Raw genomic sequence first — 25,913 nt, forward strand, 5'->3', positions numbered from 1 at the left:
ATGACGGAAATACTGTCCTCGACTTGAATTTGTTGGCGGGTACTACAGTTAACTAAATCGTTTACGTAAATTCGTATTCTGTCCGACGTTAAATATTATTTTTTAAATTCGCCTAGTGGGGGGTGGAGTCGAACTGGGTCCACTCGGCACGTCGGCCACTGATTGGCCTATTGTACCTGCCCCGGGTGATTATGATGATGGAGAATTTGATGAAATGAATATTCGTAGGGGAAACCGAAGTACTCGGAGAAAACCTGCCTCAGCGCCACTTTGTCTACCACAAATCCCAGTTGACCAAACCCGGGCTCGAATCCGGGCCGCCGCGGAGGGTAGCCAGCGGCTAACCGCTTAAGCTGTGGCGCGGCCTTCTCAAACTTTGTTCCGCGGAACGCGAAGGATCGGCGGAAACGTCCTCTGATCGCTAATTTTAATTTTACAGAAGTCATAAATAAGTAATGTTATGCCGTTAAGAGAGTTTCTTTGTGTGTGGACATGGTTAACGAAAGAATATGAATAATATTATGCGTAAGACACTTCAATTTAGTTCAGCAATCCTTGGCGCCCTTAACTGATATTGAAGTTAACAATGAGCAGATTTATCGTATATATAATATTTAAGTTCTGTAAGTGTAACTATGCCGGTCACGGTAGCCGAGCAGTCTAAGGCATGTACTGTCTTCGCTCGCTTGGAAATCGGGATCGTGGGTTCGAATCCCACTCAGGGCATGGATGTTTAATTTGTGTGTGTGCGTTTTTCTGTGTTTGTGTGCAAGTAGAGACCTTGCGACGAGCTGATCGCCCGCCCAAGGAGTCCTGCCGAATGTGTAAGATCTAGAAAAACCGAAGTGAACAGATAAGTTCATGGAGGTAGGCCTAGGCCCACTGGGACTGTAGTGCCAAGGGGAAAAAAAAAGTGTAACTATGCAAATAAAGAGCTTTGCGGACCTAATAACTTTACCAAATTTCAATGAAAGAACAACAAGTGCAGAGAAATGTCCTGCGGTATTTCCCAATTACATTCTTTGCTGAAGAGTACAGTCTGCTAGGGTGTGACAAATTATTGTGTGGTGGAAGTTTACCTACGTTTCGGAGGAACGTATTACCTCCATCTTCACGGCAGAAGAATAAACAGAACAAACATAAGACAGCAGGAATCAATGTCCCCCCAAACAATACGATTGGCTATCCTTAATTTATGTAACTTATATAAAGATGAATTGCAGCGTAGTCAGTATAGCGACCGGCTACGGGCTGGACGACTGAGGGGTCGGAGTTCGAGTCCCGGTAGGGTCAAGAATTTTCTCTTCTCAAAATTGTCCAGACTGGCTCTGGGGTCCACTCAACCTCCTATCCAATGCTCACCGAGTGCTCTTTCTTCGGGGGTAAAGCGGCAGGGGCGTGAAGCTGACCACTCACCTCCAACTAGTGCCGAGGTCAAGAAAATGTAGATCTATACATCCACTCCCCCATACTCCTTCTTGGCGTAGCGCTTAATTCGTTGAGGACAGGGACAACTTTACCTTTTATATAAAGATGAAGATAAAATAAATGAATTACTGATAGCTTTACATAAGAACTTCTTAATTACAGCTTAGCTAACTGGCAAAGCCTTCTGCAAACCTCGTACAAATGGAGACAAGAATTTGATTGGCTACCAATTCTGCAGCGTGGAGCAACTAATCTCTCATTTGTCCTGTCAAGGCAATTAGATTCCCCCCCCCTTTCTCTACACTCATAAGGAATCCCCTTCTCCCCACAATTTAGGCTGTGTATGTATACGTGATCAAAATCGTACAGCATCGAGAGTCAAGAGAGGACGAATTAATTTATACATGTTCAATTGCGAAGTAGCTCACATACAGAAGAAAGTGGGAAGGTTAATATGAAAGAAAGTGTTCCTGGCCAGGCAACAGAATAGGTAACGCGACAATATTATAGTGACGATTGTTCTGACAGTGATCAGCTTCTACACGAGTCCTTTTATATTCACACAAAGATTAGAAATTTTCCAGAATTCAGGCATGATTCTTAAGAAAAAGGATATTTTAAAAAATTAACATAGCCACACCCGAAAGACTGCCGGTCTGTACACACACACATTAAACAAGATAACATTCATTTATACGTTATCATTTTAAAGTAAGAAACCCATTTAAAATAGACAAAGGTTGTTTGTGAAGGAGACATTGCAAGGGGCACTGCCATCATACATCACCTCCACTGCCGACAACTGCACGCTAATCTATCTCAACCTTTTGCAACTTTCGCCACGGATAGTACATAGTACATTTCTGTGCATTCCATCCCCTTCGCTTTAACAGTAAACTTTTTGATTCTCCCTCATTTCCTTGCTTAAGAACAAATTACACTTTATTTTGCAGGGTCTGGTCGCAATATCAGGCATCTTCCTTGTGTGAGTCGACGGACTGGAGAGACAGGAGTGTGTATGTTTGCCTTCGCTTGTATGAAGGCAAATGGTACGCACCTAGGAACCTGTATAGACAGATTCTACTTCGGGAGTTGCTGCCAGCTGCAACAGGAAAACGTGTCTTACGTTGAAAACACAGAGGATAACAATGTGTTGCCCGTTACCACGACGACCGAGTCCAAGTATTACTTATCAACTTTCCAGTCGATACAGGACAGTGATAATAAGGTTGAGGACGATGATCAACCTATTGCCAAGCCAATCAAGCCCGTCATATTGCCAACGAAGAAACCTATTGTGCCAGAGAAGAAACCTACATCGAGTTTAACGACCGTAAAACTAACAATGACTGAACCTACTGTGACGAAAGAGAATACGACGTTTACTATCACGACAAAAGAAAGTTCGACAAAACCTAGCGTTAAACCATTTACGACAGACTCTGTTGCAGCGATACAACCTTCGGAAACCACCAGAAAACCTGCTATTTCGACGGCGACTTCTGAGACATCTAGGAGACCAGTGACAGAACCAACTAAACCTCCAAAAACTACGACTCCAAAACCTGTAACACAGACAACGATTATACAATCAACGACTAGAAGGCCAGTGACACAGATAAAGCCATCTGGAGTCACGACGAGGAAACCAGCGACCCAACATACAAATCCATCTGGAACATCCACAAAAAAACCAATATCGTTAGCCGAAACTACTACTAGGAAACCTATAATTCAGACAAGTTCTTCTGCAACAATAGGAAAACCTGCAACAGAACAGACAACGACAAGAAAACCTTCAACGCAGGACACCACACAAAGGATAACAGTACCACTGGAAACTACTACAAGAAAATTTGTAACCCAGACAGACTCAACCACAGCAAAGACTGGGACACAAGCAGCACCCATTGATTACACCACAAGAAAGCCTACAATCCAAATGACACCACATAGGACCACGACAAAAAAACCAGTTACTCAGGCTAAACCTCCCGAAACACCCACAAGAAGACCTGTTACTCAGACTAAACCTCCAGATACAATCACAGTATCTGTGCCTCAAGCGAAACCTGAAGCAACCACAAGAAGACCTGTCACTCAGACTAAACCTCAAGGTACAATCACAGTATCTGTGCCTCAAGCGAAACCTGAAGCAACCACAAGAAGACCTGTCACTCAGACTAAACCTCAAGGTACAATCACAGTATCTGTGCCTCAAGCGAAACCTGAAGCAACCACAAGAAGACCTGTCACTCAGACTAAACCTCAAGGTACAATCACAGTATCTGTGCCTCAAGCGAAACCTGAAGCAACCACAAGAAGACCTCTGCCTCAAACGAAACCTCAAACAACTGAAACAAAACCTGTGATCCACACAACCTCTTCTGTAATCCCTACAAGGGCACCTCCGGTTACCCAACCTAGGCCACCTGCAGTGACCACCACGAAGAAACCTCTACCTACAACAAGTCGGAAACCGACAAAGAGACCAACAATTAAGACAACTGAAAGTCCGGTGGAGACAACGACCACAACGACGCCTGCACCGCCATCGCTGATCACGTGGACAATGCTGCAGGAACCGCCAGGAACAGGTCAGACCGTCAAGTCTACTGAATGCTGATATATCTACATATGTCTTACGCATGCGCATGCGGTATGTAATATATGTTTTAGATATATTTCAGGTGCCAGTATATTGAATTTGTTTGAGTGGGATTAGGGGCAGCAAGCGTAACTGTTTGTTATCACAAACTGTGAAACCAAGTCAAGTATTTCGAGAGATCTCTGATAGCAATGCCTCTTGGTAACGATTAGACGACTACTGAAATTATTCTTAAAAAGGGAGTTTGAGTTCTGGCTACCGGATTTGGGTTTCATGCAGAGTATTTAGGACATTGATATTTCCTGGCCGGTCACGGTAGCCGAGCGGTCTAAGGCATGTAATGTCTTCGCTCGCTCGGAAGCCGGGATCGTGGCTTCGAATCCCGCCCAAGTTATGGATGTTTGGTATGCGTATGTGTTTATTCTATGTTTGTGTTCTCCTGTGTTTAGGCAGAGGCCTTGCGACGAGCTGATCACTCGTCCAAGGAGTCATACCATCTCTAAAATGATCAAAATGAAAAAAAGAAACTCGACACGGTAAAGGTACAAGAGGAACGGATGAAGTAAGTAAGTAAGATATTTCCTGGGATAGACAGGAAGCATGCAGTACTTATATCAGGGAGACGGAAGTGGTCAAGAACCAATGGTGTAAATGGTACTGTATTCCATTGCACGTAATCTGTAGAACAGAGTTTTGCAACAGACGTATATAACGATCGTGGGTTCCGTGTCATTAGTTCGAGAATTCCCTGTGTTAATGAAGTCATTACTCTGTTTTCATCTCAGTAAGCGCAACCGACCTGCGCCCGCTACAGTGACGTCTGCTAATTAATGCAGAGATAATGCATCAGAAAGAAACAAACTAACATCCGGTAATTGTGTAATTATTCACCAACAGAGGCGACCACTGCGACCACCACATCAGACGGCTGGATCCAGATACCAGTAACCACGCACCCGCCATCTGTTGATAGCACTTCGAATCTAGGTAAGCGGGTAGACTGTCGTCATGTACGTCTTACGTAAAGTAGGCAACCTCAGGGAAGAAAATTACTGAATTCAACGAAATTATAGCATGAAGATTTTAGTTGGCATCGTATATTAAAATTGAGCCTAGTAAAAATCGAAGAATCATGCAACAATCTATGCCATTATCCAATGGTTACATATTCTCAGAGATGGTTCAGAAGTTAGAAAGATGGATGCATTGTGTTATGGTTACAGTTTATATACAAGCGTACAGTTTTGGAGCAAACCATTTTGTTTTGTGCTAACCGATCTTAAACTGTTAGAAAATGGAAACGAAACATTGATAGACATGGTTTAGTAAAGCTCCGACCTTGAAAATTCCGATCTATAAAACGCGACTAAGAAATTATGATTATCAATATTCTTGAATATGAGTTTCGTTAGCGGTAGCATGGTTCGTTGGGTCACTATGCTACAAGCTAGAAGGTCACGGGTTCGATTCCTTTTGAGGTGATTTGATTTTTCAATTGACCCAATCCTTCCAGCCGCTCTATGGCCCTGAGGTCGACTCAGCCTCTAACAGAAATGAATACAAGGGATCTTCCTAGGGGCAAAGGGCGGCCGGTGCTTAAGGCTGACAACTTCACCTCCATCTGCTAGCCGAGTATCTGGAAAATGTGGGAACCTCGACGTCTCACAACCCTATGGGCCTCCACGGTCTGTTACAAGGATAATTTTACCCTTACTTTTATGAATTTCGTTATAAATTTAAAAAGGCATTTTTAGCTTCCTTACTGTTTAGATTTGTCTTGGCATATAGTACTTTAGGTTTATAATAGACTCGACAAATTCATTACTTTAGAATTATATGGGCCACTTTACTTATAATATTCCATATTATCAGCTGTAATGTAGGGCTGTTTTACCCGTATTCTTCCCTGGATGCAGCAATTAGTAATGTAGACCAAAGGAGAAGAGGCTACACATACATGACGTTGACAAATGAAAATTCTTGGTCTTATGAGTCGAGGCAGCTGACGGATTAAAGAGCTGAGACTGGCAACCGGGCGGCTTGAATTCCAGGTACATATTCTCCCTCTGAACTGGAAAACAAACTGTGATAAGTGGCATGACAAGAAACGAAGTACCAAATGGATTAAAGCGCCTTCCCAGATGGAGGTTCTTATTGGGGCGTATGAGACCATCTTGCTTTTCGTGTTGCCCTCCAAATTGCTGCGTTTTCTATGCCGTCTATGTCATATCGAAGGAAAGTAGGCCATTAGTTCTTTCCAGAATTTCTGTTCTTTAAATGAGATTAGATTTATTGTCAGCCGTGAATTTCATTGTAGCTGCTAAGGAAACAGAGGTTCCAAGTTCAAGGATTTCACGTTCTTACCGACGACAGTGTGACTCTTCTCTGTAGTCATAGAACGTCATTCTGTCCTCTGCACGTCACAATTATTTATTTATGCACATTCACGGAATGAGTAATTTTGATGAAATTTCGTATTCATCGCATTATAATACCACTGGCCTCTCTGACGTAGGAACATCGACCTCAAGATTCCCGGATACGCCGCCAGATGTCACCACTGCACCACCACCTATAATTACTACCACACCAACAACTAGTACGACGACGAAGTTGCGACCGGAAATTACGATTTCGACAACCTTTGTCCCGGAAGTGGCAAGTGAAGACGCCTTGGCGGCGAACACCACACTGGATATTGATCTCAACACCACCGACTTTAGGCAAGGTAAGAATAGACTAAGCTTGAATGTGCACTTCATTCGAAGTGTAGGATTGTTGAAGGGTTAAAATAGAGGAGTATGCATAATAGATCACTATAGGTCGCGGTGAAAGGGCCACCAGTTAGGCCGCTCCTTATGTATGTGTCTATGTATGTATGTATGTATTATATCTGATTGGACCGCTTTCATAATAATGCCTTTGTATTAGGCCATTGGCCAGTGAAGAGCTCTGGTTAATCATCGCTCTCTGGAGACTTATGGAGGAATAGAGGTACAGCACCATCATTCTTAACCCCCCCAGAGAAAGAACCCCAGGTACCATTTGGATAGGAGGCTGGGTAGGCCCAGTGCTGGTCTGGAAGCTGTGGAGTAGAGAAAAACCTCTTTCTCCCCCCGGAATCGAACTCCTGCTATCCAGCCCTTAGCCCTCACTATACCGACAGAGGTAACCCAGCTGCTTCTGGTTAGTCAGTTATAAAAATAAAATTTAGTAACCACTTCTCATCAAAATTTTGCAGTGCGCGTAATGTGAGTGCCATTCAACAGACCCGATAGTGTGAACGTAGCGCAGCCGCTGCTGCCGCATCCACGGGATACGCGACGTCACGCAGTGTACGATGCAATTATAACCTGCAGCAGAGGCAGACTTAGAGAACCGCCGCGAGATACCAATCAAGTTGGCTTCACCGGCTACAATTCCGAATTTTATTCTGGAGATGGGCGTTTCAGATCTCGGATGGGATATCGTTTATCCTGCATGAGGCCTTTCGTGCTTTTCTCAGTCTCTCCAAGCACATTCCGAGGTAGTGCCCCAAATTAAGTCAAGACCATTTCCTTCTAGATCTATTCCAAATATTTATTTACTATCGTCATAATTTCGACACTATGCAGCCGTAGCTGCTGATAGCATCACTAAATAAACGAAAAATAAATAAACTTTAGTATATCTTGGTTTATTCTGTAGTTTTATTGTGGAAAACCGCCGCGTAATTCTAATGCATGTTTCTCTATACGCTCATCTTACAAGTGGGAAACAGGGGTTTTCGTGATGACTGTGGTTGTTTGTAAGTCAAACGGTCTTCTAATAGGAGCCGGGTTAGCGTAGTCGGTATAGCTGGACGACCGAGGGGTCGGTGTTCAATTCCCGGTGGGGGTAAAAATTTTCATTTCTCCACGTCGTCCAGACCGGCTCTGGGGTCCACCCAGCCTCCTATTCAATAGGACCATGTAATGAAGCTGACCACTCATCTCCAACCAGTGCCGAAGTCAAGAAAATAAATCCATTTCCCATACGCCTTGTTGGCGTAATGCTTAATTATTTAAGCACAGGGACAACTCTGTCTTTACCTTACGGTCTTCTAATTATGTTGAGGGGATGTAGCTCAGTCAGTAAAATGACTGGATAAACAGAATTCAATCGATTACTGGAATATGGATCTCTCTTTTCGCCGTCATGCTCAGATCGGCTCTGGGACACACCCAGCCTCCTGTTTAATGAGTGCTCGGAAATTCTCCTCACTTCGTATAGCGGTCGTTTCGTGAAATCACTCCCCCTCCCCGCTCTTATATACGTGGTGGTGCTTGGCACATAATCACAACGCATGTTAACCTTCATCTTTATTAAGTGTGACGTTAAAAGATTGGATTTGATATTCTCGCAGCTGTGACTGTAAAGTGTACGGTCATCTTGGTTGTAACGACGTGTAATTAGGAAAACTTCCATTCTTTTCAGAAAAGACGCCTTCGTCTTCGACCTCGACAATGGAGGCGCTATATTTCTCCGAAACTTTGATCTCTTTCGAAACTACTCAAAGTTACGAGCCAGAAGACAATTTTTTTAATGAAATAAAGAGTTTACATTACATTTTTGCTTATTTACTGAATCACGTCGGTCCCTAATTGATGCTGTCACAGTTGCATGGCGCAGATAAAGATGAAAACCTCGCCTACTGTTAACGTATTTATTTTTAAGAATTGAGAACATGCGTTCTTGCTCTGATTGTGCTGTCTTCTAGTGGTAACACCTTGCTATATGCTGATCTGCATGCAGGAGCGAGTTCTGCATGTCTGAATTATGAGTTAGTTACAGTCAGTTGTTACTGCAGTGGAAGAAATTGACACACGTTCGTTAATTACCCTATCATTCTTAAGTTATTTAATTACGCTTTGCAAACTACAAAGTTACGTAACGATGAATAATAAGACAGGTCTGTATGTGTGACAAAATAGAAACAAGAATTGAAGGAGAATCAGCATGATAAATTTATATCCTGGCACTCTTCTTTACGGGCTGAGGGAAATCATGAATCTTGAATTAGAATGGATTCTTCGACCACGAATTAAGCCGAACAAAACCAGACCCTTCATTGCTGATCCAACCTGCTCGATAAGAGATTTATCAAATTAAACGACGAACATTATGTGCAACAAGGTGATCGAAGGGTTAAAATATCCTGAACAGATCTACTTCTGCATCGAACCAGGGTCCAGAAACATTGACCTCATCAGATGGTTCCAAGGCTAGCTGCCAGGTGGCTGCATCGTTCCACAACAGTCGGCATTGCTATCGCTCCAGTTAACCTAAACATTCTGTTAAGACTAATCGAAGAATACCGTAATTACGCATGTATAGGCCGCGTGCGTGTATATGCCGCAGCACAATTTTCAGACAAATTATAGAAAAAATAATTTTCTTGGAATATTATTTCAGGAGTAGAAATTATTCCGAAATTTGGCAACGTTTAACATTCCTAAGTTCGCAACTAGCGAAAATAACTCGAATATAAGCCGCACCCCAGTTTTCCTCTTGAATTTTTGACAAAAAATGTGCGGCCTATACATGCGTAAATACGGTAATTGTTCTTCTGTTGAAATCAACGTGTTTGTCTTTGTTTGACAAATAAGCCGGTACTTAGATATTTATTATTATTTGTTGGAAAGTGTTATTCTGTCTCGGAGCCACGGCAGCGGGTTTTGAACAGTGGACAATCTAAATCACAAAATGACACAGCAGGTCTACATGAGATGTGAGGTCTTCACAGTAGTGATGGATAATGTGGTATTCTGACTTTTGACACCATATAATCTGGTACGGACCTCCTCTGTGGTCCAGTGGTCAGAGCTAATGGCTACAGAGCCGGAGGTACCGGGTTCGATTCCCGGCACTACCAGATTTTCTGAGAAGTAGTGGCTCTGTAACGGGATCCACTCAGCCTCGCGAGGATAATTGAACTATTTCAAGGAAATAGCGGCTCCGGCCTAGAAAACCGAAATTATCGGCCGTGGGGATTCGTTGCACTGACCACGCGATACCCTCTATCCGCTAAAGTTGGCACTAACTTCGCCGACAAGCGGTGGTCGCTCGGTCGGTATAGTTCGCTTGCGGACTACAGGCCACTGAGTAAAAAACTGTGGTACGTGATTGCCGACGTTTAGTAGGAACATACTGCCCTGAAGACAGAAACAGTCTGTTGGTACCCGGATTTTATTTTTCTATAACGTCTTTAGCCTTGCTCTCATTCTCGATTTTAGCCTCAAAGTCGAATCATATTTGGTGCAATGCATCGGCATTGTCTTATGACAAGTTTCTCGTTATGTGTAGCGCCTGGTGCCGATGTATAGGTTGTACGGTGTTGTAGTTCAGATGACCAGAATACTGATCATAATAACAGACTGAATAATGCGATTTTTGATGCATTAGAGTAGATATTAGAATGGGAATTTCTGGCTTGTTCAGAGATATTATTGAGAAGTTTATCTGGAGACATCGAGCAGAAAAAGAAAAGTTTTTAGAACATGACGTCTCTTGCTCTTGAGTGTTGGAAGGTACCGTTCAGTTATTCCAAACAACACCTCTTACCGATCTCAGTAGCCAGGTACTCACTGCCTGTGACAGCTCGGACTCTGTCATCACGGATTCGAATCATGTACCAGGCGTGAGTTTGCATTCCGTTATGCGGGTTGAGGTCTGGTGATAAGCTGACTCTTTGTCCAAGAAATTTTGCCAATATCCAACCCACTAACTTAAATCTGCATACTTTGCTAACATGAGCGCCAACTTGTACTCCAGTTTGTAATACACATTTTCCAAATGCGTGGATTGCAATTAACGTTCTGCGTTTGTCTTCATATTCTTTGATTACAAATAGAAACACATATCTGGCTGAGGGCCGGTCACGGTAGCCGAACGATCTAAGGCATGTACTGCTTTCGCTCGCTCGGAAGCCGGGGTCGTGGGTTCGAATCCCTCTCAGTTCATGGATATTTAGTGTTTGTATGTGTGTTTCTTTCTGTGTTCGTGTACAGGTAGAGACCTTGCGACGAGCTGATGGCCCTCACAATGAGTCCTACCGAATGTCTAAAATCTAGTAAACCGAAGTGAAACAGAGTTTCATGGAGGTAGGCCAAGGCCCATTTTGGGGCTGTAGCGCCAAAGGGAAATTTGGCTGAGGTAATCACGTTGGCTTTATAGTTAATAATGAACTAATGTTCCTTATATTTATAGAAACGGGCTACGGGGTGGATGGTCTGGGTTCGATTCCCGGCAGGAGCCAGAGATTTTTCTCCCCTTCACAGCGTCCAGACCAGCTCTGAGCTCACTCAGCCTCCTATCGAATGGGTACCGGGAGATCTTTCCACAGGAGTAAAGCTGCCGGAGCGTGAAACTGACAACTTGCCTCCATGTAGTGCCGAGGTCAAGAAAATGTGCATCTATACATCCACTCCCTCATTTGTTTTAGTGGTGTGGTGCTCAATTATTTAAGCACATTGACAACTTCACCTTTGCTTTAGGGGCACGCGGTAGTGTAGTTGGTTGAGTATGCTACAAGTCGCGAGGTCGCGGGTTAGATTCCCGATTAGATAACTGGACTTTTTGCACTTGACGTAATCCTTCCAGCCGCACTATGATCCTCGGGTCTCCTCATCCTCTAACAGAAATGGTTAACAGAAATTTTCCTGGGGCTAAAGGGCGGCCGGCGCGTAAGGCTGACAACCTCACCGCCATCTGTGAGCCGGTTGTCTAGAAAATGTTGGAGCCTCGACGTCTTACAACCTTATGGGTCTCCACAGCTCGTTACAGGATAGCTTTACCGTTTTCTTTTATTAGGAGTACCTTTTCTATACACCTAAAACCATATTTCCTTTGTTTAAATTACCACTGATTTCGTACAACGAAAAAATTTTCCCGTTTAAGAAAAAGGAGGCGTAAGCGAAGCTTGTTTTCATGTCTGTCACTGAGAAGCTAGAGAGGAAACGATAGAAATTCGACGAAGCGAGCGGATATTAAACCATTCGTTACACGGTAAATGGGATTGGTGTAGCCGGTCAGCGTACCAGCAAGGCCAGTGGCATGGTGTTATGACTTACTGCTCTGCTGTAGGAGCATCTCGACAATGACGTGGCGCCAAACCCGAAAACCAGGAGCCGCAAAATTGTGACGTGGCCCGGCAAGTGTCGGCAGTGTTTGTGAAGGCACACTGATACAGGTTGAGACTTTACTTAGCACTGCTGGACGTTGTCGCGGAAATTCGCAAGTCTGCATCGCATCGCGCAGTCCTGCCTCAGAGGCCCACCGGAACAGTTTATTCAGGCTTGGTGATCTTCCTCCTCCGCTGTCTGGGCATGGCCTTTCCTTTCGAATTCATGTAGTTCATCTGAATGGTAGTAGTTTAATGACTCCCATGCCTCGCGAAGGGATGAGGACAGCTTCCATTAACACGACACTGCTCATCCTTTCAGTGTGCGGCCGCCGACTGTTTCCTGAATCCCGTGTCGTGGGTGGAGAAAAATCTTCGTTTGGCAAGTGGCCATGGCAGGTGGGTACTAATTTCTGGTTTCCTTTATACACATTGCTTCGTACTGAATGGGCTCTATTACAATTTTTCTCAATAGCAAGTTCACGGCTGAATTGATGCCGGTTTCCAATTTGCAGTTAGCGTTATATGACATATGAAATGCCTTACATTTTTGGTTTCCTTCTATTTTCTCCTCTTCTAGCGATTAAATGGTTTGTGTTGAACATTGCTATACTTCTTCTTTTCTCTTTTGAGTTGGCTAATGGTGTGATCATCAGAATTATAATAAAGAGGAGACGGAGTTTCGGGTCGGCCATTGTATCCCTAAGAAATGGAGGGACAGAGCCAGGTTATGAACTCTAAGTCCTTGGGAGACCGCAATGACTGATAGATGAAATTATCGACGATTTAAAAAGTTGTGATAAAAAAATCGACTTTGAATAGTCTGCGTGCTTATGATATATTCTGTTTTATCGACACAATACATAACCGTTTAAAGCCCAGTGATTCTAACATGTATCGCCTGCTTTAACATAGGGGGGCACGCTGTAGCGTAGTTGGTTGAGGCACTGTGCTACAAGCCGGAAGGTCACGGGCTCGATTCCCGATGAGGTCACGGGATTTTCAGTTTACTTAATCCTTATAGCTACACTATTGGTCTGGGGTCGACTCAGCCTCTAAAAGAAATAAGTACCAGCAGTCTTCCTGGCGGCCGGCAGGCGCGTAAGGCTGACAAATTTACCGCAATATGTCAGCCGATTGTCTAGAAAATATGAGAGCCTCGACATCTCACAACCCTATGGGCCTCCTAGGTCTGTTGCAGAGATAACTTTGCTTTAAGATACTAAAACTCTGCAGTATTCCCACAGAATATATTTGCATATTCCACATTGTTCTCAAACAAACAGCGATCGTTTACCTAAAAAGTATTAGCCGATTGATTGTATAGCGGAGACCTAATGTGTTTTCTATGAGGTATGAATTGTATATTCCAGAAGGAAAGAGACCACTGGGAAGACCAAGGCGTAGGTGGGCGGACAATATTAAAATGGATCTTAGAGAGATAGAATGGGATGGTATGGATTGGATTGATCTGGCTCAGGATAGGGACCAGTGGAGGGCTCTTGTGAGCACGGTAATGAACATTCGGGTTACATAGAATGCCGGGAAATTCTTGAGTAGCTGCAGAATTGGTGGCTCTTCAAGAAGGGCTCAGTGCCGTGAGTAAGTACGAATTGTATTTTTATGTACATATTACTTGGAAGAAATTCAGTCTTAAATTTTTAATATTTGTTTTATCAGTTAACTTCTTTAGACGTGCTAGTATGAATTGATTTATAGACTAACGTTAATAGAGTACAAAGTAAGACTGCAAAGCCTAGGTCTTTGTTACAGTCTAATCGGTCAATAAATATTAAACTGTTGAGAACTGCTGGTCTGGTGTTCTGTTACCTCCTCCGAGGACACTGAGTAAGGAGACCCAGAGATCTGTTAAGTCAAGAAATCTTTGTTATTGTTTTCACTATTGGGATACTGTCACAGTCAAATGTAGGCTCACTTTAAAACTAATGTGCCCCTGCAGAAAAATCTGCCTACAATTTCAAGGACTGTTTCTGTTGTTCATGATGGTTACCTATATTATCATCCAAATTTTATGAGGGAGAATTATTTCTTTCATCTTTTCACATACACCTCTCCTGCATTTGTGTTCTTCCCTTCTTTCTCCAGTGTTTCCCCCCCCCATCTTTAGTCCATGTCATCATTTCCTTCCTCCTTCCTTTTAGTTAAAACAGCTCCCTCACCTCTGTTTCTTCTGTCCTTTTATCCACTTTGTACCTTCATCTCATTCCCTCTTTTCTCCCTTATCTCACAATGGCTGGATATAGTCTGGGGTTTCCTTGTCTTGCCTTGCTTTCATGCTGGTATTTTACTCAGCTTATTCGACCCTGAAGACGGAGGCGATATTTTCCTCCGAAACGTCGTTTGACTTTCAATGGACTCTTCGATTTCATTTTTGTCACCACCCCACTGTTACCAGATCCAGATTTCGTCAAGAACGCCTTGTTACCACTAGCCCAATGCATTTTTTACAGAGGATGTAAGTGGGAAATAAGTTGGATTTGACACCAAATCCCTGAAAATGGCAGCAAAATTGACAGTTTTCTTGGCTTTTCCCTCCAAGAGGAAAATCTTATGCCTTTACCAATTTGTACTACGATGTGCTGTTTGGGAGAAACCGTGGGGCAGATGGACTTGATGATTGTGGGTATGTATGCAGGTTATGGTCATGGAGACTGGGAGAGTGTCTAGACTACAGAGTGGGTGATTCAGGAATAGAGGTTAGATTCTCAGCAGATTCTACAATGTTCAGATTATGCAGACTTTGGCCCCATCGTTCCCCTGTCCAGTGGGTGCTCTCCCAGTGGCATTGAGGAAAATATCTGGCTTACAACTTTCCAAGATTAAATCGTGTACCATGGAATTAGTAATTTCAGCTCACTCCGCTTGCATTTGGTTTGAACTATTAAACCAACAGTCTTTATTATGTCCATTATGTCCTGTACATTTCTCAGATTCTTAATAATGAGATGATACTTTAAAATTGATAACAAATACTTTAATTCACGTTCTTCATTAATTCTGCTTCAAAATTATCCTCTTTCTATCAGGTACTACTTCTCTGTGCATGATAATTTCCTGATGGTTATTATTTATTAATATTCTTGGTACACTACACAGGCTGTGGTGATCTGATACTCTTCCAACATTCTACTCATAATCTGATCTGAAAATGAAATCTAATATATTTCTTATATTTCATGTATGGTGTTGAACTTATAAAATGTATACTGAAACTGTAGTTTCAAGATATCTGGTCATTTCAGACTTATATTGATATAAAAAATTACACCTCAGTGACAAGGTAATCACTCAGTAGTTCTGCCTTTTGCCAACAGATCTCTCTACGACAATGGCGCACCTCCACATATCTGCACAAATGCGGCGCTGCACTCCTCAACGAGAACTGGGCCATCACAGCGGCGCACTGTGTTGAGAAGTGAGTATACAACTGACATATGGCATATTGGCCTACCTACAAACAAATTATTTCTTTTCTTCAATACAGTCCTTTGTAATTATATGTTTTTAACAGGTGTGACACTTATCAGAGTCAATTTTGATGAATTTGATTTCCTAACTTTTGTCAGCTGTCTTTGGTCAAGATGTGCAGCCCTGTTATTTTATGGAGGCCACAGAAATTTGTCTCCCCAAGAACTGGGTAGTCTCACAAACCTGTGCTTGCAGTGTGTGTTGGTCAGACTGCTATGAGAGTTGCTGAGGTCAACTGCATTACTGTATGTGTATTGTTAAGGCGTATGTGACCGATTCTTTCCCATACAAGATGAATTTAATCCATAGTCTTACATCCTGCTTCATTAAGATCTATTTTAGTATTATTTTCTCACCTCTGCCTAGGTCTGATAGTGATCTCTCACATTTCAGTTTTCTGACAAGCTACGTGTACATTTCTATTTCCTCCATGTGTGCTACATGCTATGCCCATTTCATCTTCATCCTAATAATATTTGAGGGGAGTACAAATTCTGAAGCTCCTGAATATGCAGTTTTCTCCAGCTTCCTCCCCCTTCCCTTCTCTTAGGTTCAGACATTCTTCTTAACACCCTTTTCTCAAACCCTAACAATCTCATTTTAAGATGACTAAGTTTCAGATCCATATAAAATAACAAGTTTAATTGAAGAGCTCTGTTTTCTGGGATATAACGCCATGTAGTCCATTGAAAGTCAAGTGATGTTTTGGAGGGCCATGATACCTCCATCTTCAGGGTAAAAGAATAACTCAAGCAAGAAAACAGCATAAAGCAAATGGCAAGTAGAGCTTTGATGCCTTGTTTGCTACCTGCTTCATGCTGGTTTCTTGCTTGGCTTATTATTCAACCTGACGGTGGAGGCGACACATTCCTCCTAAATGTCCCATAACTTTCCATGGACTACACAGTGTTATACTCCAGATGGGAAAAATCTTCATAACTACTGCATTGAGAACCCCAAATCTCACAACAGGTAAAACAATAGTTGTTATATTTTAATCTTCATATTTTTATAGAGGAGAAAGAAAGACCAAATTTCTGAGCTGAATAATAGGAATCATCCCCCAAATTCAGTCTGGTCTTTGATTTCTTTGTGAATGATATTTTGAATCATCAATGCTCATTGAATTTGGATTTTGTCACATTTTTAAGGGATTCATTCAGCACTTTTACATTATGATTCTGCCCTAAATTCATGTGATAAAAATGCATGAACATACACATGTATTTCTAATTTTTCTCTGCATATGCTTCTTGTCCAACCTCTTTAGTAGTGTCTAATAGAGTATGTATATTTCTTCATGATATTATGGCCTATATGTTTTCACCCAAAAAGTTAGTATCAGCATACGCCAGAAGCAGATGTGTTGCATTCAGGTAAAATTCCTTCTCAGTTTTTGGACATTGCTAATGATTCTAGGGAGAAGTTTAGAAGCAACAACTGTAAAGCATCTCCTTGTTTTGAATTATTCTTTCAAGGAAATCTGTTGGATGGATATTTACATACATGGACTTTACTGTAGCTAGCACAAATTTCAGCTTCATTTAGCAAAGAGGAAATAAATGACGAAGAAACAGTTTGCCAACTTATGCACTCATTCTATCCTAAAGAATAAAATAAGGCATGCCAGTGATGTGCAGATTTATGTATTTTGGGTGCACAAATCAGCTATTTCTTTTGCCACTATATTTCACCATCCAAACCTCTCAATAAATTTGGAAAATATTTTGTATGGGAAAAATTATGCAAATGTAAATAGCTATTTCTTCTAATTTCTTAATAGTGTGCATAATTAGACCATGTTGGGTGGGTCCCTGTCACCACGGCATGGCGCATCCTCAGGTTGCGGATGGAGGAGACACACTCCAGTTTTGGAGGGAAGCTGCGAATATATTGAATAAGCAGTTGCGGACAGCCGACAAGGGGTGGCCCTCCAGCTTTGGGGTTGGTCATGGGGCTAACAACTCCTCACCGTAAAGAAGAACTGTGTTATGAAAATTAACACAAAGTCTTGGACCTGGACAAATTATTTGGATAAACGACCTAAGCTAATGAAAATGGATATGAGATTTGGCACTTGGAATGTACAAAGTTTGTATAGGGCAGGTTCGCTCATGGCAGTGGCAGAAGAAATCTTAAAATATAAGTTAGATTTAGTGGGAGTACAGGAGGTCAGATGGGATGGAGGTGGCATCGCACCAGAAGGAGACTATACATTTTTCTATGGAAAGGGAAAAGAGAATCATGAATTAGGTACAGGTTTCTTCGTACATAAGAGAAACATATCAGCAGTTAAGAGGGTAGAATTCGTTAGCGATAGGATATCACATATAATACTAAAAGGTCGCTGGTGTGATATGATTGTTATGAATGTTCATGCCCCAACAGAAGATAAGATTGATGACATAAAGGATAGATTCTATGAGGAACTAGAACATGTATTTGATAAATTCCCAAAGTACCCTATGAAAATTTTGTTAGGAGATTTCAATGCCAAAGTAGGGATGGAAGACATTTTCAAACCAACAATTGGGAATGAGAGTTTGCATGAAGTTAGTAATGATAATGGAGTTAGAGTTGTAAACTTTGCCACATCAAAAAGTCTTACTGTCAAAAGTACAATGTTCCCACATCGTAACATCCATAAATTTACTTGGACATCTCCTGATGGGAAGATACACAATCAAATAGACCATATTTTGATAAATATGAGATGGCACTCAAGTATACTTGATGTCCGATCATTCAGGGCAGCAGATTATGATACTGACCACCACCTGGTGGTGGCAAAGTTTAGGGAAAGACTGGCAGTGGGCAAACAAACAACACACAGAGTTCGTATGGAGAGGTACAATCTCAAGAAATTAAATGAGGTAGAGAGTAAAGGGCAGTATTGTGTTGAAATCTCAAATAGCTTCACAGCTTTGGAAAACTTGGAAACTGAGGTGGATGCTTGGGAAACTATTAGAGAGAATATAAAAATGTCTGCCAAAGAGAAGTCTAGGTTATTGTGAACCAAAGAAGCATAAGCCATGGTTTGATGAAGGATGCTCAAAATTATTAGATCAAAGAAAGCAGGCCAAATTGCAATGGTTACAGGATCCAAGTGAAATACATAGGGATAATCTGAACAATATAAGATGCGAAACCAGCAGGCATTTCAAGAACAAAAAGAGGGAATATCTGAAAGACAAAATTGATGAGCTTGCAATGAACAGTAAGAACAAGAATATTAGAGGCCTGTATAGAGGAATAAATTACTTTAAGAGGGGTTACCAGCCTAGCAGTAGCTTAGTGAAGGGTGAGAATGGTGATCTGCTTGCAGATTCCCACAACATTTTGAATAGGTGGAGAAACTACTTCTCTCAGTTATTAAATGTACATAGGGTCAGTGCTTTTAGGCAGACAGAAATCCATACAGCTGAGCCGTTAATACCTGATCCTAGCCCTTTTCAGGTTGGCATTGCTATTGCAAAATTGTAACGGTATAAATCGCCAGGTAGTGATCAAATTCCGGCAGAACTTATTCAAGCAGGAGGAGAAATATTATGTTCTTAGATCTACAATCTAATTACTTCTATTTGGCATAAGGAAAATTTGCCTGATCAGTGGAAGGGGTCTATTATTGTACCAGTTCACAAGAAGGGTGATAGAACTGACTGTAGTAATTATCGGGGATATCACTTCTATCAACTTCATATAAAATTTTGTCCAATATTCTTCTTTCAAGGTTAAGTCCATATATAGGTGAAATTATCGGGGATCATCAGTGTGGGTTTCGACATAACAGATCAACTACACATCAGATCTTTTGCATTCGTCAGATATTGGAGAAAAAATGGGAGTACGATGAGACAGTACATCAGCTATTCATGGACTTCAAGAAAGCCTACGATTCAGTTAGGAGGGAAGTATTGTACAATATTCTGACAGAGTTTGGGATACCCATGAAACTAGTTAAGTTGATTAAAATGCGTTTAAACGAAACATATAGTAAAGTCCATGTAGGTAAATATTTGTCTGATAAATTTCCTATCCAGAATGGTCTAAAACAAGGAGATGCTTTATTGCCACTCCTTTTCAGCTTTGCCTTAGAATATGCAATTAGGAAGGTCCAGGGAAGCCAGGTGGGACTGAAACTAAATAGGACACATCAGCTGTTGGTCTATGTTGATGATGTGAATCTACTGGGTGATAATGTAGATACCATAAAGAAAAACACACAGACTTCAACTGACACAAGTAAAGAGGTTGGTCTAGAAGTAAACACAGAGAAAACTAAGTATATGTTACTGTCTCATCACCAAAATGCAGGGCAAAATCATGACATAAAGATAGGAAACAGATGTTTTGAAAAGGTGTCACAGTTCAGATATTTGGGAACAACGATAACAGATCGAAACCTGATTCAGGAGGAAATTAAGAGGCTACTGAACTCAGGTAATGCTTGCTATCATTCACTCCAGAACCTTTTGTCTTCTCATCTGTTGTCCAAAAACATAAAACTTAGAATATACAAAACTCTAATTTTGCCTGTGGTTCTGTATGAGTGTGAAACTTGGTCTCTGGCATTAAGGGAGGAACATAGACCTAGGGTGTTCGAGAACAGGGTATTGAGGAGACTATTTGGACTGAAGAGAGATGAAGTGACAGGAGGTTGGAGAAAACTGCATAATGAGTAGCTTCATAACTTGTACTCTTCTCCAAGTATAATTAGAATGATCAAGTCAAGGAGGATGAGGTGAGCAGGTCATGTAGCATGAATGAAGGAGACAAGGAATGAGTATAGGATATTGGTGGGAAAGCCAGAAGGAAAGAGACCACAGGGAAGACCAAGGCATAGGTGGGTGGACAATATTAAAATGGATCTTAGAGAGATAGGATGGTATGGTATGGATTGGATAGATCTGGCTCAGGAGAGGGACCAGTGGAGGGCTCTTGTGAACATGGTCATGAACCTTCGCGTTCCATAAAATGCTGGGAAATTCTTGAGTAGCTGCAGAATTGGCAGCTCCTCCAGAAGGGCTCAGATCCATGAGTAAGTAAATAAGTAAGTAAGTAAGTAAGTAAGTAATTAGAAACAGTTTCTGGTCAAATTTATTGAACTCAAATGCCAATTACTTTTTGAGAAAATTTTGTAACTACATTTTCTAAACAATTAAAGGATTCCATCTTAATTCGTGAAATGTTGTAATTATTGTTAACTAGTATGAAATCTCTTTTCTTTCATGCTTCTCTGGTTTGTCCCTATTCACAGTCACTTATAAGACACACAATTTTGCCAATATGATAAGATCCCTTGGATGGGTAATGAGCCAACTGTCAGGGTCAACTACCATTGAAGGTAACATAAATTAGAGAAGCAGCAATGCCAAGAGTGGGGTTCAAATTTTAGATAACATTGTTTGGTGTGCTCCCTAAATTCCAGTGCTAAGTGGGCTGGTTCAAAGTTTTCATTTTGTATCATATTTACCAACTGTCTCACAAGATTTTGTTTGAAAATGCTGTGATGTTAATACTTTGTGTCTATCTGAAAGAGCTAAGGCAGTAAAAACCTGGATATGGCCTGGTTAATTAGAGTTTGACTGGCAAAGACATAAATTTTCACATCATCACATAGTCCAGAGGGACTCAGGACTGACGTATTCTCCTGTCACAGAATTACCAAAGGCTCATTCTTCAGAGAAATCTAGTGCAGATATCTAGAATTTTTTTCACATTTGCCTTTACCTTTATGTGGCAGTGTGCCCCCTAGTGACCTATTGCTGCGGCTTGGAGAGCATGATCTCAGCTCCGAGGAGGAGCCTTATGGCTACCAGGAGAGGCGTGTGCAGATTGTGGCATCACATCCGCAGTTTGATGCCCGGACATTTGAGTATGACTTGGCCCTGCTGCGCTTCTATGAGCCAGTGACATTCCAACCAAATATCTTGCCAATTTGTGTGCCTCATGATGACACCAACTTCGTGGGTCACACGGCATATGTTACAGGCTGGGGCCGCTTATACGAGGGTGAGTGCCAGTATGAACCTACCTCCAACCTCCAACCTATGCACAGTGAATCAGTAGAGGACTATGACTGTCATGTTTCTCAGATCTAAATGTGTGTGTGATTTATATTTCAATGGACATTAAAGACAGAAATTTTATGGAAATAATGCCCATATTTTAGGGGCTTTGTAGATTAAAATCCAGAATATTCATCTAATCACAGGTGAACTTCAAGGTATGCTGCTGAATTGGTTACACACTGGGTGAACTATGTTTTAAGTTGGAGGATATTGCTTTTAGCAGTTATTGTATTATCAGTGTAAGAAAAATGCTGTCACTGAAAACCTTTTATGAATATGAAACATATTATGATATTCCTTCACTTTCAGATGGACCTCTGCCCAGTGTGCTTCAGGAAGTGTCTGTACCAGTAATAAACAACTCTGTCTGTGAAACTATGTACCGTTCTGCAGGATATATTGAACACATTCCTGAGATATTCATTTGTGCAGGCTGGAAGAAAGGTGGCTTTGATTCATGTGAGGTGAGCAATGAGGATTGAGAAAGTGTTTTAGCATTATCATGCACCTTCTGAGATGAGTTTATAAAGGCAATTGAACATAATTTTTTTATTAATTGGTGAGTGCCGGAAGGGGGACTGGGATCTCTCCCTTTAGAGGGTTACAGCTTATGAAACAGTGAAAGATTTTTCACTCAGGAGCTTTACATTTAAATCACAGACTTATAAATGCTTCAGTACTGCAGCTCAGTTATATGCATATTCTGACTTGACTAGTGTTTGAGCATATGACCATGTGGCATGGGTCCAGCATGCCAGTACAGAGCTATATTGTATTTTGTTGTTGAAGCATAAATTCACTTCCATACAGTACCACAGGGGTACCAGTGTAAAATGGAATTTCTTCCAGCATTACAGACTTCTCAAGCTGCATTCACAGATACTGAGTAAAATCTCCAGGTAGCTGAGTTCAAAATTCGGTTGATGCTTGTGGGATGAAGCAAACTGAAACATTTTCTTTAATGTCATCTTATTTTCTTTTCATATTACCATACCCTTCATCATACAACTTGACTTTCTTACATCCAGCTATCCAAAATGCAGAATTTGTTATCAACTCTTCTGGAAACTGTGTGGAACTAACTTATGTGAAACATTTTAGGGTGATTCTGGTGGACCCATGGTAATCCAGCGACCTGACAAGCGTTGGTTGCTGGCTGGTGTCATCTCATGGGGCATTGGCTGTGCAGAACCAAACCAACCAGGGGTCTACACACGCATCTCTGAATTCAGGGAATGGATCAACCAGATCCTCCAATTTTAGGCTTTCAAGATCTACAGATGATCCTAGGAGTCCAGCAGAATAATGATCATAATCAGCATTCCTGAGATAATAAAGTGATGATCTTCATCAAAGCAAATGCAACCAACAGGACATGGCATGGTCAACGCGAAATCATAATTGCAGGAATCCTAAATATATAGAATATTAAATGCTCTATAGACTGTAGTCTGAATTTGAGAATATGGTCTGTAGATCATTTAAAGTAACTGGGTTCTGCAATTCTAACATGGTCAATGCAAAGTCATGATAATAGGAATGCTGAATATCTAGGAACTTCTAAAAATGAAAATATCTGTGGCATATACAAACATGGTTGAACCAAAAATCATGGAGCAGTAGAGTGATCATTATAACACTGTGAACAGTTATAAACCAGAACTAGAGTCACAGAATTCCTTTATTGTCACAAGTAATAAAATATCATGGTCTCAAGTATTAATTCCAAGAATTTCTTTGAGATCATGGAGTACTATGAACATGAGAATGTTCTGATGAAAATCAACTGTTGTTATCACATATATTATCTTATATGTGAAAATTATAACAAACGTGCTTAATTTTGCATTGACTGTATTGTAATATGTATTAAGGCAGCTAAAAATCAACAAATTGAAATGTATGGTGGACACACTGGAAATTGTATGATTTGAATGATATGATCAGACAATTATGTGACAGAGAGAGACAGACAGACAGAGATGGACAAAGGGAAAGAGTGGCATGCATGACACTTTGATTACTGTATAGTTTAATAGCCTGGCCAATGAATATGATAGTAAACTGTTAGGTATGTAGGTAGACAGAATAAACAGCCAGGCAATGAGACTGAAAAATTGTAAATTGAGTAAGTCAAACAGTTGTCCTGGCTTCAAGATAAGATGCTTTGAGAGAAACTACAACATCCTTAAGCTGATATCAGCTGTAAGATAAGCATCAATGAAGTAATTCACACAATGAATTAAATTGAGTGAGGAAAGATATAAATCATGTTGACTCCAGTGCCATGATATGCTCAAAAAGCAAACTGCCATGAGGAAACTATATTCTTATGTCAGTCAGAGTGATCATAAAGCAACTGGAATTGTTACCATGATGATGGCACTGATCGAAGAAGACACAGTGGACTCCCAATTCAGTACTTCTGAAGTCAAGGTTTTCCCTCCTCCATATTTAATTCTACCAGTCACATCTACATCACATCTGTAGAGTTGCCTCCATTATTTAATGATTTTCACAATTCTAGTGTCCCCTAGAGATACATTACATGTGGATTTCACTGTACTTTGACTATGAAAAAAAAATATTCTTGACTGTGTTGGAAAATCTGTCTAAGTGAAGGATCCAATGAGTAAATTATTTTGTAGCAAATCATATAACAAACAAATACAAAATAAGAACAGAGGTGAAATTTTGTGTGACTTATACAAGAAAGGAAAAATGGGGCTGCTGATGCTTGTACGACTATGAACACAATGAAAATTAGTGGGTCTGAAAGTTGTGAGTGAATGAAAATTATTTATATTGTGAGATGAACATTTCTAGCTTTAGAGTGAATTGTAATGCAGGTGAATCTGTGAATTTGATGTCAGTACAAGTGATAATCTTTAGCTGTGGGACGCTACCTTTCTCATGCTGTTAAGTGTTTTATATATACATACATATATCATATTTTGTATAAATAAATAATTCCTTTCTAACTCTTGTTTGGGAAGAGACCCACATTCATGTGTGAAAGGTGTATACATTTGTTTTTCTGTCACATATGACACTTATGAAAGGTAATGCTCAGAATGTTTCAGTTTCGCAACATCCTGAGTCATCAATTTTATAGGTCTCCTTATTATAATTGTTGTATCTATAGCATGTTTTAAACATCAGCAGTTGATATGACATTACATGTCAAGGAATCACCAATTACCTTACACTTCTGAGTAAGAAACAGCTGGTATTCACCTGCATTCCTATACTGTACAACAGTCAAGAAGACCATAATCTGAACATTCACCACTGTGAAAACCTGACAGTATACGTGTATATATACGAGTACTATAAGAAGACTTCATCCCTTGATATTTTCAGGGTGTAAGTAATCAATCATCATTACTTTCCCCCTCCATTAAGAGATATGGCAGCATATGTTTGACAAAAATATTATTACTTAAAATGTGAGCCAGAATAGAAACTAGACTAAGGGTTGGATGGCTGAGCAGCTGGAGTTTGACTCCAAGCAGTAACAAGAGATTTCTTTCTTCTCCATAACATCTTATGACCCATCCAGCCTCCTATACAGTGGGTACCAGGGTCTGTTTCTCTGGGGATGAAAGCCATCAGAGTCATGAATCTGATCACTCACCACTATCTACTACCAAGGCTAAGTATGACAGCGCTATTTCTCCATTCATGGTGTGGTGCTTAATTAATTCAAGTCCAAGGATAACCTTATTTTTTACCTTTAAATGTGAAAATATATCCTCATTATCAAATATTTACTCCCTGTAGGACAGTAAAGGAACAGTAATATATGAAGGTAAGCAGAAGAATGAACAAAAAATAAATTAATTTTACCAGTTTTAGTTACTGCCTTCAGGATATTCTATCCCTGCCACATCGCTTTTATTCCTGTTACCTGGAATCACATCTTAGTTAAACTGGTAATAGAAGCATATCTGATTAACAAAATATGTGTGGCCTCTTACAGCAAGTGACATGCTTGAATTTTCATATACTTTGCACAATAACTTAAAATGAACAATATTCTATATTTAAAATATCTTTGAGGCAGTGTCATCATAATATAATAACATAAATCATTATATCATCATTAGAAAGTTACTAGATTCTACTCTTTTTCATGTCTCATTTTGTTAAGTATACAGCACATTTACAGACATTT

General features: G+C 40.8%; 1 protein-coding gene across 1 annotated transcript in view; it reads left to right on the top strand.

Annotated features, from left to right (window-relative positions):
- The window catches only part of LOC111862326 (mucin-2), a 65,788-nt gene extending 41,071 nt beyond the window's left edge, over positions 1-24,717 (top strand). The window contains exons 3-10 of the mRNA XM_023847620.2: positions 2,382-4,025; positions 4,934-5,023; positions 6,552-6,764; positions 12,499-12,575; positions 15,512-15,612; positions 21,409-21,677; positions 22,046-22,200; positions 22,838-24,717. Coding sequence (XP_023703388.1) covers positions 2,382-4,025; positions 4,934-5,023; positions 6,552-6,764; positions 12,499-12,575; positions 15,512-15,612; positions 21,409-21,677; positions 22,046-22,200; positions 22,838-22,999 — 2,711 coding nt within the window. The 3' untranslated portion in view covers positions 23,000-24,717. The remainder of the gene's footprint in view (positions 1-2,381; positions 4,026-4,933; positions 5,024-6,551; positions 6,765-12,498; positions 12,576-15,511; positions 15,613-21,408; positions 21,678-22,045; positions 22,201-22,837) is intronic.
- Positions 24,718-25,913: the final 1,196 nt, after the last annotated feature.

Source organism: Cryptotermes secundus, unplaced genomic scaffold (assembly GCF_002891405.2).
Source record: "Cryptotermes secundus unplaced genomic scaffold, Csec_1.0 scaffold674, whole genome shotgun sequence".
Taxonomy (NCBI): domain Eukaryota; kingdom Metazoa; phylum Arthropoda; class Insecta; order Blattodea; family Kalotermitidae; genus Cryptotermes; species Cryptotermes secundus.